General features: G+C 34.4%; 1 protein-coding gene across 2 annotated transcripts; it reads left to right on the top strand.

The window, feature by feature from the left end:
• The first annotated feature begins 176 nt into the window (after positions 1-176).
• On the top strand, positions 177-18,166 carry LOC115440635 (pancreatic triacylglycerol lipase). 2 transcript variants are annotated; one of them, XM_030165025.2, is made up of 8 exons: positions 177-489; positions 1,857-1,902; positions 6,584-6,851; positions 7,171-7,319; positions 8,464-8,687; positions 12,494-12,595; positions 16,901-17,057; positions 17,628-18,166. In XM_030165025.2, the coding sequence occupies exons 1-8, from the start codon at positions 435-437 to the stop codon at positions 17,743-17,745; spliced, it is 1,119 nt and encodes a 372-aa protein (XP_030020885.1). In that variant the 5' UTR covers positions 177-434; the 3' UTR covers positions 17,746-18,166. The 2 variants fall into 2 exon arrangements, with proteins under 2 accessions (XP_030020885.1, XP_030020887.1); XM_030165027.2 differs by lacking the exon at positions 12,494-12,595 and having other exon boundaries at positions 191-489; positions 17,628-18,154.
• Positions 18,167-18,423: the final 257 nt, after the last annotated feature.

Below are 18,423 nucleotides of genomic sequence, written 5' to 3'. Positions count from 1 at the left end.
TGTACATGACCTTGACCGTATTTAAATGCGGGTATAAAGCCCTACTTGATAAACCTTCATTGAGATAACACTAATCTGAACAAACCGTACATCATTAGTGGTAATTAAAAAATCCACGATCCTCAACACATATAACCAAATTAGTTCAAAAGTAAGAAGATAAGAATCTACTATACATTTACGTTGGAATTTAAAAGTGATATCACAATTTGGTAATGTCAGTCCATGCGCGAGCACTACGCGACTCACTGTGCGTTACCTAAGGCACGTGCCTTTACGCGGGAAAAAATAAATAAAAGAAGGTTGTGAATAACTGCATTCTTATTTCTCGTGAATTAAAATCTGTGCTTTAAAAAAAAATTACGCGCCAATTAAAAATAATGTTCATGTGTGGTTGTTTTTAAACAATTGCGGTAATTTTAGTGGTTATCAAAATGAAGTGGGACCGTGAGTTGAGTCCATTTTTGAGGATCTTATTTTTTTATTCCTGTAAGTATATCTCAAGTATAATAAATTAAAACATTATTGTTCATAGTACACTAATATTTTTATGCAATAAACCGTTACATGCACACTTTTAAATTAAATATTCTGATCAGTTATTCAATGTTTGTGTGTTTACTTTTTTAGTAAGTAAACCGATAAAGGGGATTTCAATTTCAATAAAAAAAAATTATGTCCAAGTCACAATTATTAATTATGCTTGTTAATCCCAGTTTATATGTGAACAGAAACTATTGCTTGAGAGTTTCATATGGTAAAAATAATAAATTTACCAGATAGTATTATCACTCGCACTGTCCTATTTATTTGTTTACAATACTTTCAATAATATCAAACATTATAACACGTGTTCACGTTTGTGTTTCTATTAAAGAAGAGCAGAACTGTATTATAGATTTAAACTATATAAATTGTTTCATATACTTCTGAATATTTTTTTGACTTTATCACGTTCAAAGAGATAGAAGGTGTGGCTTTATTTTATAATATTCAAATAAACACTTTTTAAAGTAACTTCTAACATAAGTCAAGAAATATTCAGGATTACAAAAATAGTTTCGGAAATTACCGCGTTCAAAGAAACCTCTTTATATTTATATAAAAATATTAATAGTTAAATTTCATTTCATATTTATAAACTATTAAAATAATTTCAAGTCATAATATGATTTAGCCTATAATAAAAAAAAAAATCTTGATTTTAAAATAATAAGTATTCGAGTCACAAATATTATATTTGAATACTTTGTGGGTTTTATACCTAAAATATTTTCATTTACATGGTTTAAACAGTTGTGTGCATAATTTTGCGGTCTCACTACTCAAGGCCAAATTGATCTTATAGCTACCAAAGATGCCGTTGCATTGTTTTTTTTTTTGTTATAAAAATATGCCACGATATCAATAATGTAAAACTGTAACTGCTACTGCTACTACTGATAACTTATATCGAGGTTATTGTTTCTCGCTTGTTTGTTCACACTTGAAATATCCTGAACTCCCACATACGCCCAAAAGAAGGTAACATAGGTACCTACTGGCTGAAAATGCAGAAAAAGCCCGGCTTACGAGACAGCTATTTCACAAGCTCAATCCACAACTATTGTATATAATAATCATAATTTATAAAATGTACACTTATGTCGTTTTATGAGAAGTCTATTAGTTAATATAGGAGGAAATCTATAGTACTGCTAAAACAACTAATAATTCTCACTAATTTAAAGCTCTACCAAACAACAATGTACCAATAGGTTACTATTATTCTGGATAAAGCCTTTTACATGGAAGAAACCATGAGCAAATGCTAGATCTTAAAATTATTTCTATTCTTTATATTATACATATTTCAGGTACCATCGAAATTACCAGCGCGGCTTTTCTCAGGTGTTATAAAGGGTAAGTTATCTACTTTATTCTATCTACAAGTACATGTTTTTCTTCATTACACGTCAATAAATTACAGTCTCTCGTCTGTGTCGATGGCGTAGTTTTATTCCGTGCGTGGTTGATTCACCAGCCACTCTTAGATCCCGGATTCGAATCCCTGGTCGGACAAAATCATGTTTGGTTTTCTGCTCAGTGTTGTCAGCCCGAAGTTTGGAATTCACATCTAATATATCAATAAGCTCGTCGCCTAGCACATCTTGGAACGGAACAAAGTACCCGTGGCAAAATGAGGGTACCCTGGTTACACCTCTGCCCACTCTTTAGGGGATTAAGGCGTGTTAGTCTTTGTTCTTTTTTGTACAAAATCGAGGCAGAAACAGTAATGAGAAAGACCAAAATATAAAACTAAAACGCAAGAAAAATCTTTTGCCTGATATTAGTTTGCCACTTATATTAGTTTAATAAACTTTCTAAATACTTATTATTATTTAATTAAGTTATATTTTGCAACTATTCATAATATGTGGCTGCCCATGAATATCGTAATTTGCTTATATTACTATGTTATACCTCGTATAGTCTGTAGTTTTGTTATTTCAATCTACTGAATGTTTATTGACAAAAACATCGATGCACTCAACCATAACAACGCGGTAACCTCACACTATCAAGGCGATATTATAATAACTGAACATATTTTACTATGTACTTATTATAATAAAACCAGCTTCTCCGTGCGAGTCCACCTCAAGCACAAAGTATTTTCTATTAGCGAAAGAATTTTTAGACTTGAAGCAGTAGAGCATTGTCTATTTATTTGCATTTATAAGTATGTAAAGAAGGACCTTAGGATTCAGATGGGAGATAGTATTTACTCAGTGGTAGTAGTTCCAATGTTAAACGCGTTCAAGCCAACTACAAAAAAATATAATATAATTATAGCCTTATGTTAATTTATAGAATTCTAATTTGCTTTATTTTTATTACTCTAGGTCAGTTATTATGTAACAAACGAAATGAAATATGCATAATGGCGTGTGTTGAATGCGGAAATGTGTGTCAAATATTTATTCATTGCATCTTAACCTACGATCTCTTCGCGTAATATAATTATGTTAACGCCCATACCTGAGAAAAAACAGCCAGCTCAGAGGTTATATAGATATATAGTAAGATTATTATGAGAGAACGAATTTACGGTTTAATTTAGGTTAAATTAAATTTAGAATCATCGGTTAAATAGTTTTTCAGTTTATCTTTTAGAAACAAACATACATATATCAAATTCTTTATAATATTACTCCAAATGAACTTTATTAGTACTGGAAACGTACTTGGGCTGTCATCGTGTAGTTTAGCATTCTACTTACAAGTCAGCTATTATAACGATTATAATTTTTTAATACCAAAGTACACTTGAAGCGCTCATGGCTGATTTTCTTTGTTGGTATGGCGATGGACTCACCTTTCTACCACATGAATGATTTAGTAACCTTTATTATTTTTTTATTAATGCCACGGGTGTAGCAGTTCCGCATATGACTAGACCTTACTTTACATGTAGGTGATATAAAAACACATGCCCACAAAACAAAATGCTAATACACGAACCTGAAAAAAACTGCTTATCAGATATCCGTATAAAGGAAAACATAAAGAATTCGACGTGTGATTCGAATAATACATTAGTTGTTCGCGTATTGCATACCACATCAATACATGAGACAATAACTATCCTCATAAGGAATGTAATATACACGTGCATGACTGCGTTCTTTGACCTTATAATCGTCTCATTTATTATTCTACTACACAATACTAGAATCCAATGCAAAAATCTAGTTAGCATATATAAATAAAGGTGGAAGAAGCGAGACACTTTCAGATTCTAATATCTTACAAAACCAAGTCTTTTGACCTTGCAATCGAACTATGGACCTGCAAGTCTACTTGCATACGTTGCCACTAGTTAACAGTCGCGATACGTCTCAATACAACACTGCATAAATTTCCAAAGGGTTTCTAAATTTCGTAAACGGAAACACAGAGGAATATTTAACTAGGAGCCCTTACAAAACTAAGGTCGTGATATATTGCTCATTAGCACGACTGATGTATAAACGATACACGTAATCGATTAATTTGTTTGAATAAACTGGGCCCGTCGACAATCGACACGCACCGTCGCGTCCGAGGCATTTCAACTCTATTGTAAGATGCTCCACTCGGAGGTAGTTGTAAATAAAGAGAAGTGTAGAGTTAACTAAATATACATGAATTTCCATAGATTATGCTGAAGCCACTATGAATTTAACATTAGGGACTGCAGTATTAAAGAATTGTAATAAATAAAAACATACGTAATAATTTTTTTCCTATGGCGAATCCTGAGTTGAATACTTGTAAATGAACTAAATATTTAACCTAATTATTTACGTCACATCGGACACATAAATAGCTTAAGCTATTCTAGACGTATTAGTTAACAATAAGCAAAGTATGTTTTTGCTTATTCATTCAAATTGCAAAATCATTTCTGGCAAAACTCTAGACGCAATTAAAGATAAAAATGTATCAAATTAACACTATATCTGACGCTCTCTTAATAAAATAACGACCTATTCCAAAATTATTAATTTTGGGAGTCATCCAAAAACTCATTTCTGTTTGCAACCTTTTTTGTTTTTCCTTTATTTTTCATGCTATAGATTAATTTTTTTTACTTATTTTTAACAATTTCAATTTTATAGCAACTTAAAAAAAGGTCGCAAACAGAAATAATTTTTTTAACGATTCCCATAAATTAACATTTTTGGAATAGGTCATTGTTTTATTAAGAGAGCGCTGTGTTAACACTATATACGATGTCCGACCGCGAAAAAGCATGTAGCTCAAGGACAACTATACTAGGACCTCGGTTCAAGCATTTCATTATTACCCCATTGAAGATTAATCCAATTACTTCACATTATATACACGAGACACTTGTTTCTTACTAAATAAACTTTTGTTTACATTGCTGTAATAGTTCAGTTTCATTAGTATAATACGTAACTCAAAAGTTTAAGTTTCAAGGACTTTAAATGAATGTACACCTTCTGCGAGCACTTGTTTCATCTCTAACGTGATATAAAAAGACCAGTGGATGTATTTCTTCAGAAACTTCTATCATCTAAGTCAAGAATAGATATATCCAGAAAAACATATCAATGTGGAATGTTCATAGAGTCCAAGTCTTCAATTCTCTCAGAAAAAAAATGTAATACTTTGACAGAATTACCTACCTATTATTACCACTCAAGTACATAAAATTATTTCACATTTCCCACGAATTTGCACAAAACTAGTTTAAGTTGCTGTTTCGAAATATTTGGAGTAATAATAAAAACTAATTACCTATTGTTATATGGGCTTTCGCATATGTATACTATTTATATAGAATATGTAATTTATTTCTTAATAATATAAAAACTAAAATATCCTGTTAATATACTCTGTTAATTAAAAATAATGCTAAGCAACATATCCAAATAGTACTAGTATCAATTTTCAGTGATAAAATCTGAAATAATAGACCAAAGCACCTAAAATATCGAAATACAAAACCCAGCGTCAATATCAAATGCGCCCCACTGTAACATAGATTTAAAAAAAACACGCTGCAACAAATCAAAGTAACCAGCTATTCGTCGGCATTACACCGCTGAATAGATTGGTCATTGCGTCATCGATGCACCGACACTCAATTTCAACGATACAATTGAAGCAATCTGCATCCTGCGCCATTGGTAAACGCATGTTGCATATACATGACATTTTAATTACTTCTCTATTCAACGTACCTTGCTGACTTCAGCGAACGGTCGAAAGAATATTGATGGTTACGAGATGTTTAAATCTAGTTTGTAGGTACAGACAAAACAAATATATGAAGAATCATTCTATCTACATTTTACAACAATAGCATTACATGTTAACGATTCATGGAAGGATTCTTAGCTCGATGATTTCAAAATCACGACATCAAACCTTTGTACAGTAGGAAGGAAAGAAAGAAAAACGATATTACACCTTATAGTCTTTTGGATGTATAGTAAAAACTCTGAATTTACATAGGGTCAACTCGAGACAGGTCTTTTTGGGCGATGCAGTTTTCTATTCAAATGTGATGTCCTCGACATCCGAATAATTTGACGTACATTTTAAACTGAATCAGATTATAATAATTCGTAATACTTTTAATATATTATTTATAGGATCGTGACTATTGTGTACTTACTAATACATTCATATTTATATAAAAAAGTATTTTCATAAAGACAATGAGTTATACAGTTGTTTAAGAATATTCAAAACAACAACAATGGTTATTGGAATTGCATGAGGCATCGATTTGTATTCACAAAGGATCATTTTTTACATTGTAAACTGAGCAATGCGGGTGCTTCATGAATGTGTTTAAATCTCAAGATTTTTCTTAAGATTTAAACCTTTTTTTCCTTTAGTATTTAATCGTCTGAGGAAGGAATTTCCAAAATTCAAAGATTACGAAACTAAATGACTTATCAAACACAATCGTCATAAGTGGTTTAGAGTGCGTAACTTTGTACCAGTAGAATTACTATACCTCTGCTTACCTCCAAAAAAGGAAAGTGGCGTGGACTTGTAACTGTACCTATATTTGTTTCAGCACGCTGGAAGACTATCTAGTGACACCGTTAGACAAGCCGCTTCCACCTACTTTCCTGTCATGTTTGGACTCAAATCTCCCAATAATGATCTACACGTTCGGTTATGGGGGGCGAGTGGCTGGCCCAGCTACCACGGCCGTCCTCTCTGCTTACATAGCTACCAGGAAACGCAACGTACTCCTGATGGACTGGGAAGAAGAAGCTAAAAGTGGAATACTAGGAATAGCATTGGGATATGCTTTCTCCGTTGTTCCAAAGTCTAAGAAGGTAATATTTATAAAAATTTATAATCACTGATTTCTAGTGGCAAAATCGTTCATTCAATTCGAAAGTCTTGGGTTTGATTTATCCGTCTGGTAACACAACGTATTATGTGTTGTTCTAATATGTATTGCTTAAAATTAGATCCATCCAAGGGCGTGGCTCGCATTAGAGTTGTCGGTCGGGGTACCTAGTTTTTCGAGTAATAGTGGAAAGACACTACCACTATTAGTTGAAAGACCCATCACAGCAACGGTTTTACAATGGTCTTTTTCCAATCAGATACTAAATATATCAGCACCATCCAACCAGCAGTTGGTTTCAGATCGGGAAAGAAATGGGAGAGAGGCTGATAGACATTGTTGACGCTGGTTATAACATGACTCATGTACACTTGGTCGGGCACTCGCTCGGCGCTCACGTCATGGGGTTCGCCGGTAGAAGATCCAGAGAGAGTGGACACGTTGTACCAAGGTATGCATCCTCATTATAGTTAAGTAGCCTTACTAATATGCAGTAATGATATTTTGTAATTCTTCCTCTGTGGCTTATTTGTATTGCGTGTACAACCGTCGCTCTGAGGTTCCGAGTTTGAATCCCAGATCGAACAAAGTGACATTGAGTTTTCTGCTCAGTAGCAGACCGAAGTCTAGAAGTTGTATCGATATGAAGCCAGGCTCCATTTCTGTCACATTGGACGAAAGACTTTAGGGATAAAGGCATGATGTATGTTTGTGTTTTTTCTAAACATTCAAACGACAGTACATATATCATATATTATCATGCCCTATAGAGCAAAAAGGACAGGTTGTAGTCGCGCAATCACTTTAGCTCTTTCTTCTTTCAATAGCTCAGTCGATTGTTTATATCTTATAAAACCACTGTTAAGTCCAAGGTTAATCGGTTAAATTGTTTTCACCTCTATTGAAGACTTGCGACCTCAAACAAATAGTTTCAACCAATGAGAAAGATACTTGAAAGATTTTCCTTTAACCATGAAATAATGGACTATTCAACGATATCATTGACTACTGGTAGCTATAGTATATGTTTCTAATTGTCAATACAGTAAACAAAAGTCTTTAAGGCGCTGACATGACCTTCAGATCTTCAGATAACCACATCAGGTGGTTTTGGAGGCCCACGTTCCGACTCACATGTCGTCTGATAATTAAAAATTATTAAACCTTGGTGACATAATTGTATTACTGCGTGCTGAGGTGTCGGGTTCGACAGGGCAGAAGAAAGTGACATTTGGTCCTTCTACTGAATAATAGTTATACTGGATCTAACATACCTAAATATGTGACAACACTTCTGCCTGCCACTGGAAGGGGAAGGCGGATGAAAATATGTATGTACTTTTTTATACGTGCAATGACCCCTCTGCTCCTATTGGTGAGAAAAATGGGGCCCAGATAAAACCTCGACTGACTAGAAATGTTCATCTCTCTAATCAAAATATAGTTGGCCTCTTTGAATGCGCATGTACAGAGGCTCATCCTAGAACGCAACAAAATTTAGTGGCCACTACGTCGGGTTTTATAGCTTGTGTACACTCTACGCTATTCGAGCGGATACAAATATCGAGCTATAAAACAACTTCCCCTTTTACTAGGATCACAGGTTTAGACCCGGCTCGAGCGCTCTTCGAAGGCACGTTCGCAGTCCTGCGCGGTCTGGACCGCACCTGCGCCAAGTTCGTGGACATCATCCACACGGACCCCAGGGGCTATGGCACCAGCGTTTCGACTGGCACTGTTGACATTTGGCCCAACTACTCGCCTGGGGGCACGCAGCCTGGCTGCTCCACTGGATCTCATTCCATGTTCACTCCTGAAGGTAATGTACTTAAGATAGCGGATAGTTGAAGACAGAATTATGAGGTATTTTTATCTGACTTCCAAAAAAAACGAAGTTGCCAATTCGTACGTTTTTATTTATTAAGGCATAATACGTATTTTATTGATACCATTACATTATCATTTCATAAATACTAATTAATTAAATAAAAAATTTCAACGCTTTGTAAGAAAACCTTTGCTAAATTCTGTCCAGTAATGTAGTCTCCGATATTGTTTTGGATCGAGTAATAATTAGTTTCTTACAAGCAATCGTCATTGCATTCTTTAAATTATTTTATTTAAATACGAAAACTACGTACAAAATATTTAAATTTATTGAAAATTTCGAACCGTCTCAATGATAAAAAAGGCATTTATAATCAATAATTTATAATAATTAAGTAAACAAAAAACGAAGATATTTATGTAGAGATCATTTCTTTGGTTATTTAATTTTTATTGCAAATATTATTTCCAATATTATGTGTTTAGTATACAAAAACCTGCTCTAAGAAATATCCAACATGGTATTTGATTGACGTTGTTGGTTATGTAAAAATTGAAATCGAGGAACTTAAAAATCAATTGACAAACATGCAACACCATAAATGTCGACCGAGACGAATCATTAATACCATAGATAATGCCTTTACAACCAATGTCAAAGTAAAAAAGATGGGAGAATTTTAAAACATATTAATTTTTTTGATCTTACCCCATAAATATAATTATGATACAAGAAATTTCTTACCAATATGTGTTTACTAACAACCATTTAAAAAATTGAAGCATTAATCACATTTCATACATCTGCTTAAATAATAATAATATCAGCCCTGTATTATATACTGTCCCACTGTTGGACACGGGCCTCCTCCACTACTGAGAGGGAATAGGCCTTAGTCCACCACGCTGACCTAGTGCGGATTGGTAGACTTCACACACCCTCGAAAATTCCTATAGAGAATTTCTCAGGTATGCCAGGTTTCCTTCACCATTAAAGCAAACGATAATTCACAAAGAAATACACACATATTTTTTTAGAAAAGTCAGAGGTGTGTGCCCTTGGGATTTGAACCTGCGGACATTCGTCTCGGCAGTCCGTTCCACAACCAACTAGGCTATCGCCGCTTAAAGCATATAATTGAAAAACAGGCATATTGTGACTAACTTTAGCCTACGGATCCACCCGCGTGAAAAAGTTTTTCTGGGATAAAAATTTCCCGGTATCAAGTAGCCTATAGTGAAAAAAAAAATCAAAATCGTTGGAAATTTCTGAGATTAGCGCATTCAAACTCTTCAGCTTTATAATATTAGTATAGATTTCCGAATCCAAATGAAGTTCACACTATCTTGCGCAATCAATAATGCCGCGAATTTAAAGTCCAAATGTCGAAATCAAGAATAACCAAAATGTATGCTGCACAACGTACGTTCGTTTTTCATTATACTATTTTGATGGACAGTGCAATGATTCCGGCCTACCAGTTAATTTTAAAATTATGTTTAAATATAAAACTTTATAAATGATAGAGTCTTGTTCTAGAAGTATTTGTTTACACTCTATGACTTTATATATAGCTTGAATGAAGTTGGCGCCATGACTTACTAAAACGATGTACATTGACAGTTTGTTGTTATTTTTACTAAATTGAGTGACATTTCCTGAAGCCAGAGCTCCAAATCTTTCCCAGGCCTTCTTAAACGTCAGCCGTGGACAATTATTCTAGACTAGACTAGACTTTTGCTCGCGGCTCCGCCCGCGTTATAAAGTTTTTCAGGCTAAAGTTTTCCGTTATAAAAATAGTAGTTTCCCGGGAGCCTATGTTCTTCCCAGGGTCTCAAACTGTCTCCATACCAAATTTCATCTTAATACGTTAGGTAGTTTTTGAGTTTAACACGTTAAGGCAGACAGATGCAGCGGGGGGCTTTTGTTATATTATTTAGAACTTTTTAAGTGAAACAATCCCGTCATACATCATTGTTGCATAACTTTAACCGTTTACGCAGCGCAGGCAACGGAAGCTCTCAAAACTCATAATTTTCCCCGTTTTTGCAACATGTTTCATTACTGCTCCGCTCCTATTGGTTATAGCATGATGATATATAACTTTGAGCACTCCACAAACAAAGGACTATTCCACAAAAATATTTTTTCAGTTCGAATCGGTAGTTCCTGAGATTAGCCATTACTGCTCCGCTCCTATTGAATATAGCGTGATGATATATAGCCTATAGCTCTCCACGAATAAAGGGCTATCCAACGCAAAAATAATTTTTCAGTTTGGACCAGTAGTTCCTGAGATTAGCCATTACTGCCCCGCTCCTATTGGGTATAGCGTAATGATATATAGCCTATAGCACTCCACGAATAAAGGGCTATCCAACGCAAAAAGAATTTTTCAGTTTGGACCGGTAGTTCCTGAGATTAGCCATTACTGCCCCGCTCCTATTGGGTATAGCGTGATGATATATAGCCTATAGCACTCCACGAACAAAGGGCTATCCAACGCAAAAAGAATTTTTCAGTTTGGACCGGTAGTTCCTGAGATTAGCGCGTTCAAACAAACAAACAAACAAACAAACTCTTCAGCTTTATATAATATAGCTGTATAGTAGTGCTGTATAGATTTGATCCCATATCTATAAAGATAACTTTCCTAATTACTGGCCTTTACTTATGTAGTCGATAGTTTCAAATAGTGTCATAATTATTGTCGTTTTTTTTTTAAATTTAAATTCATAAATTTTCCTATTGATTTTGAAGTGAGATATTTTTGGAATGTTGTAAATCATGGTTTACAATACGGGCTGGCAGTACAGGTAACCATACCGATTAAAATTAACATTTAACAAAAGAAAAAATTATGGTAATCACTCGTAATTACGCGTGTTAATAATACATTACAATGCGCTTTGAATTTATATCGAATGCGGGTATTTCAATAATCAATCTTAAGTTGAAAAAACGAGCACATTTTAAAAACGAAATGTTTGACTTGAAATAGTTCCTTTTATCCTGTTAGCTCATAAATAATTTGTAAAATCCACATTCTAAAAAACCTTTGCCAATAATGTATCCAATGTTTTCTGAAGTTTACGCGACAGTTAGACATTATATTAGTATCCAATGTTGTTATTGATAAATCTTATAAAAGGTTAAAATAATATTTTAAGTACAAGATTGAGAAAGACAACTGAATAGCATTATGACTTATGATAAAAATCGGCGACGTAATTTCATCTTAATTCTTTAAGGACCTTCAAGTTTGACATAATCTTTTTAAATGAGAAAGTTAAGAGGTTTTCGTTTGTAATATTATTCGTATGAGTTGATACGACATAATCAAAAATCAATGTTCATAATAATTGCATTTTAATGAAACCAGTTGAGTAAATCTTTAAGTTACATTGAAGTCAAATTCGTATCCCACGTGCAGAATGACCACGTTTTAGCTCTACATTCAAATTTTAAAAACAATTATAGCACATGCCTAATAAATAAAAAGACTGACTATAACTCTAAACACCTATTTTTTTTTACCTAAGAGCATCCAATATAGTTTTATTTTCTTTATTTTTAACCGTATGTTATATTGTTAATGACATTAGCAGTCCTTAACAAATAAAATGAAAAAAAATTACATCTTAACTAATGTATTTGTAAATTTCCTTGCACTACCTAATTACCCCCATTAGGTACAATACTTAAATACACAGATACTGCAGTATAAAGAATTAGGCTATAAAACTAAAATATTAAATGAGGTCTAGGTTCATAGATAAAGTTATTTACATTTTCAGATACAGATTTCGAGCACAGAACACACAACATTACTGACATCTTAAAGGTGACAAACGTAAAGTATTTAAAGGAAATACTGCGGCATGTTTTGAGGAAGCCCAGTGAGTCTCTCTGAACTAGCTTCGCAAAATGTAAGCATATGATGGATCGCGGTTTTGCTTAGATTTGCTTAGTGCCAGGTGTCTGTGTTTGCCCGAACTGTTAGAATGTGCCAAAAACACAAGATTTCGTGTTGTTTTATTGTGATTTGTGGAAAGACTAACACGTGACCAACGCATTGGTCTCTCGATCAATCACAAACATCAATTCGCTTTTTTGGCATATTCTAACCGCCATTTTCAATAAATGATCCTAATTGCTTTTTTGACCTATCTCAAAAATGGACTAATCAGAACAGTTTTGACATGTTTACAAATGAGTTATTTTGATTAGTTCATTCTCGGAATCGGATTGAAGATTAAGATTGGGATCGTTCATTGAAAACGTCCGTACGGCAGATCTGTTAGATAACAAGTTTTTGATAGCACGTTTTATTTTCTACTTATGTTGCTCAGTTCAGAGTCCCGTGCTGGAAGTAACTACATGATTTAAAAAATTTTGCTTGCACAAAGGCTAAGAGAACTGGTAAATCTAGCTCTTAATATCGGGTATAATAGCGCTTAGTTCAATTTAGGATGCTCTCACAAATATATAATTAGCTATCGATTTTGCCACGCTAAAAAAAACTTTGCAGTAATTTTATGAGATACAATCGGTATAATTTTAATATTGCGTAATATTAAGTTATTACATTTAAATTTTATAACACAATAAGAGTGAACATGCGGACCACCCTTTATACACATTACGGGTAAAGAATACGCAGGCCATCAGAAATAGTTCGATGCGACGCTAAAACGTTGAAAGCAGATTTATTGGATTCTAACATTATTAAAGATAAGGTTTAAATTTCTCTATTATAGAACAGAGATTGTGAACCATTGGCAAATATAAGCAATCCTAACAACGCTTTACTAACCTACAATTTAACATGACCACTGCAATACTAACCTTGAAATAAAGGCGCTACCGCAATGCACTACTTTCATAATCTCATGCCAAACAAAAAAAAAACGAGTTGGGTCCGCGTAAAGTTATGCAAACGATTATGGGATTATTATTCAACGTAACAAAACGTGAATGACTTCTATTTGTACCATTTGGCCCGTGAAGTAGTCATAACACGTAAAAGTGGTAAACAGTTACTAACAGGTTTAATTAGGTTTATTAAATCCCAGATTATTAACAGATTGGGTGTAAGATACTTCTTTCCTTCTTATATTGCTTTGAATGACGAGATGACCTTGCCGTTCGCCTGATGGTAAGCGATACAATCGCCCATAAACAGTAGAAACACCATCCAAAACCTTGAATTACAAAGTATTGTTCGGTATTCCACCGCGCTCGCCATACTTTCAATTGGTAGAGCCTTTTTGTGAAGAATAAAAAAAACATATAATCATCTCCACTAGGAAGAGTGATACAGATATTTTGGTTGCACCGATCTTGCGATCTACGATGCTCGGAAGTATATCATCATACGAGCAAGCATTGGTTTGAGTCCCTAACATTATGTTCACCCTACACCAGCATACGGACTAAAAACCCGCGATAGCCTTCAGTGCATTCGAAACAACCCCGAGATATATACTGTGGTACTAAGACTGCTACGCGGAGACTTGGAACAGTTCCGAGATATATACTGTGGCACTAAGACTGCTACGCGGAGACTTGAAACAGCCCCGAGATATTCTGTTACACTAAGAAAGCTAAGAAGAGCCATCCCAGTGCGATCCCTGCAACCCCTCTCTGTACAAGTTGCCCTAAAACGAACGCTGTTTTGTTTCTTTTTATAAGGACACGACATAGTGAGCACACAGCACCTGATGGTAAGTGAAGTGTGTGTGGGAATTATAGGTTCAAATTAATTATTTCCTTTCATTAATTATATCTAATAATTATTAGCATAAAACTGAGGCGAATCACGCATTGTTGTTTCGTTGGACGGCAACGCACTCATGATTTCGCGACGTGAGTCTTCTAGTATCTATGTGAGAATTGGTACTACCGATTTGTTTGTTTTTGCCACCAAGCAACAGTAGTTCTTTTCTACGACAATTTAAAATCATTGTACTCAGTATATTAACTAGGCATTGCGAATTAATTTATAAGAATTACGAATTCAGTTCAACTTGATTTTATTACATCTTATTATATTCATTGCTTGCAACATCTATCAATATAATAAAAAAAATAAAAAAGCTACTTCTAAGTTAACTCTTTTACGGTCATAATCCATACAATTAATTGAATCACTGGGTGCAAGTTAACAACATTCTGTTTAGAGAAGGTTCGCATGAGTTTTTGCACAAGTCCGTTGGTCAAAAAACAACTTTCTTGGACAACTCGGGTACCATGACGTAATACTGCACAGTTGTAAGCGATAAATAAAAATAAACAACATTACGATTGACTAGATACAAACAATTGAAGTTCTCTATTCAGAAAATTCAAATTGCCAGCATTCTTAGTTAACACGAAATTGTTAAGTATAATATTGTAATATCATAAATACCTACCTAGTACATAATGCTCCATTCGTACCAGGTAGATATTTATGAAAAAGTAGATTAATGAAAGTCACTGCTCATAGAGTTTATTATTCTTCGTATATTTACATATGCCGTCTGATGTCTCATACCAGAGGACGTAGTAAAGATTTCAGTTTACTTAATTTTGGATACATTTTCTAAAATCAAAGTTCCTAAAACAGTAATTAAATAATCATTAAGGTCAACTTAAATCGTTTTTAAATAATGTTCAACATATAAAATTATTATTCTTTGGATGACTTGGCTTAAATTCACTAATTGATTCCTCGATAAACTCCAAATTAACTTCGTTATTTAATTTTTAATTTCATTAAGGATTCTGCGTTACAGGCCTAGTGCAGAGATCGCCGTTAAACGAAGACACACTTCTTTGCATATATTTTTTTTTATTTAATTTTCTATCATAGTAAACTTTATGGTAAATAAATTAAAAAAAAATAAGAATGGGTAATAAATTCTCTTACAAAGGTAACAGATGTTCAGAATAAGTCAATTGATATTTTGACTGATCATTTGAACGTAATGTAATATTACTAGACGCAATTATAGCATCTGTAATAAAGACCCAGACAGTTATGTCAAAATGTACGTCTGTGTCCTGCTTATCCGCAAATGAGAAAGTACCTACTCATTAATGGCTATTATGTTAGGCTCTCTATTGCGACATCAAAGTGCACATTAGTTATTTTGTATAACATTTTAGTAAATAAAATAAGTTATAAATATTATACGAAACATTTTCTAAGATCCGCTTTTTAAAGTAGCCTATAAATAGCGGAATGAAAGCAACTTTTTCGCTTTTCCCAAATATGCTTCAAACACATAACGCTAATTGATATGGGCTTATAATAGGTATTCTACGCCGGATTATTTTGCACACTAAGTGTAATGCATATTTTATTAATGATTTTATTTCTAACTGGGACGTGAATTCGGTTAAACTTTTTATTCAGTATTTATAAATACAATTTCGAAGATTTTCTAAAATTATAATTCTAAAAGAATATTGGAAAACTTCGAGTGACCATGGAGTTATTTTTAGCCAATAATAATAAATAATAATAATATCAGCCTTGTATTATATACTTGCCCACTGCTGAGCACGGGCCTCCTCTACTACTGAGAGGGATTAGGCCTTAGTCCACCACGCTGGCCTAGTGCGGATTGGTAGACTTCACACACCTCCGAAATTCCTATAGAGAACTTCTCAGATGTGCAGGTTTCCTCATGATGTTTTCCTTCACCGTTAAAGCGAACGATAAATTCACAAAGAATACACACATGATTTTAGAAAAGTCAGAGGTGTGTGCCCTTGGGATTTGAACCTGCGGACATTCGTCTTGGCAGTCCGTTCCACACCCAACTAGACTATCGCCGCTTTTATCCAGTAGTAATTATATAATTATAACGTAAAACATAAAAGCAATAAATAATCCCTTCCTCAAAGGAAAAGCAAAGAAAAAAAAACATTGGTCTAACAATTCCACCCACATTCCAATAAACTTTACGGCATACCTACCAGTGGTTAAGGGTCCATACAATCCGATTCCTGCCGGCTTCACTTTCGTTATTTCAAATATACTATATAAAGTCTAATTAATTTATTGCAACGACCTGCAAATTGCTTTTATACATATTAGTACTTATACGTTGTTTCGAGTTCCCTTTAAGAAAACTTCCCCCTTCGCCACTGAGACCTATCCTAAACTAGAAGTTGGAAATATATACTAATATATGAGAATTACCCATTCCCAGATCTATGCAGCCACGATCGTTCGTGGCGGTACTACGTAGAAGCCATCGCGGCTCCCACCACGATCCTCGCAGCTGGAGCTCCTGATTACAAAACCTGGGCAACAAACTATGGCAAAACAAATCTGACGATATATTTGGGGGAATTGACCAGCACAAAGTAAGTTTAAAATGAGGTTATGATCGTATCAAATTTGCTGATGAAAATTACGAGGCGCTATTAGTTTTTTGTCTATTGATTTGAATGACGAGACGAGCTTGCCGTCCGCCTGATGGTAAGCGATACGACCGCCCATAAACAGTAGAAACACCAACACCTTGAATTACAAAGTATTGTTTGGTTTTCCACTGCGCTCGCCATCATGAGACATGAGATGTTAAGTTTTATTATGTCCAGTTGTTACACTGGCTACAATGTCCTTCAAACCGGAACACAACAGTGACTACACGCTGCTGCTTGGCGGCAGAAATAGACATTGCAATGGTACCTTCCCAGACGGACTCTCACATATGAGAGATCTACCACCAGTAAAGTTGTTTGCTGTAGTAAAACCCTGCTTATAAGCAATAATTTCAGGTTCTTTTCGCTTTCAATGCCTACTCTCTACTCTAGGAGAAAAATTAGTGTGGATATATTATTGTAAATTCCAACTATATAGCTGCTGAAAATATAGTTAACGCGCCGTTTTGCTAAACACTGCCTTAACTATATTGTCTATATTTTTCACAGTGCTGAAGGCAACTTCTACTTCTCAACAAATTCCGAGTCTCCGTTCAGCCGAGGACGCGAAGGTCTGAAGCCAAGCAGGACGAAACCCAAAGTCACAGGAACAGGAATTTTTATTTAAATAAATTAAATTAAAATAATTTTTATTTAAAATTTCTATTTAAATAAATAGTCTCTAGCAAAACTATTTACTTAAATAAATGATTTCCGTCTCACGGATAAAGAAATTTAGATATTAATATCAAATGGCACTTATGACATGTCAATAGCAAGGGGGTCAAATATGTTAAATTTACTGAAGGTATTTATCATATTTTAGTCTCTTAAGTATGAGGGTTTCTCCACTTGGGTCTATTGCCCTCTCTCGTAGTCTCGGATACTGGCCTTAATAAACATAGTAGTGTGTAAAGTACATCTATACTATTATATAAAGCTGAAGAGTTTGTTTGTTTGTTTGTTTGTTTGTTTGTTTGTTTGAACGCGCTAATCTCAGGAACTACCGGTCCAAACTGAAAAATTCTTTTTGCGTTGGATAGCCCTATGTTCGTGGAGTGCTATAGGCTATATATAATCACGCTATACCCAATAGGAGCGGAGCAGTAATGCCTAATCTCAGGAACTACCGGTCCGAACTGAAAAATTCTTTTTGCGTTGGATAGTCCTTTGTTCGTGGAGTGCTATAGGCTATATATCATCACGCTATACCCAATAGGAGCGGAGCAGTAATGGCTAATCTCAGGAACTACCAGTCCAAACTGAAAAAATCTTTTTGCGTTGGATAGCCTTTTGTTCGTGGAGT

This window comes from Manduca sexta, chromosome 24 (genome assembly GCF_014839805.1).
Source record: "Manduca sexta isolate Smith_Timp_Sample1 chromosome 24, JHU_Msex_v1.0, whole genome shotgun sequence".
Classification (NCBI taxonomy): domain Eukaryota; kingdom Metazoa; phylum Arthropoda; class Insecta; order Lepidoptera; family Sphingidae; genus Manduca; species Manduca sexta.
Note: the sequence above shows the minus strand (reverse complement) of the source record. Positions and strands in the feature narration are given on the sequence as shown.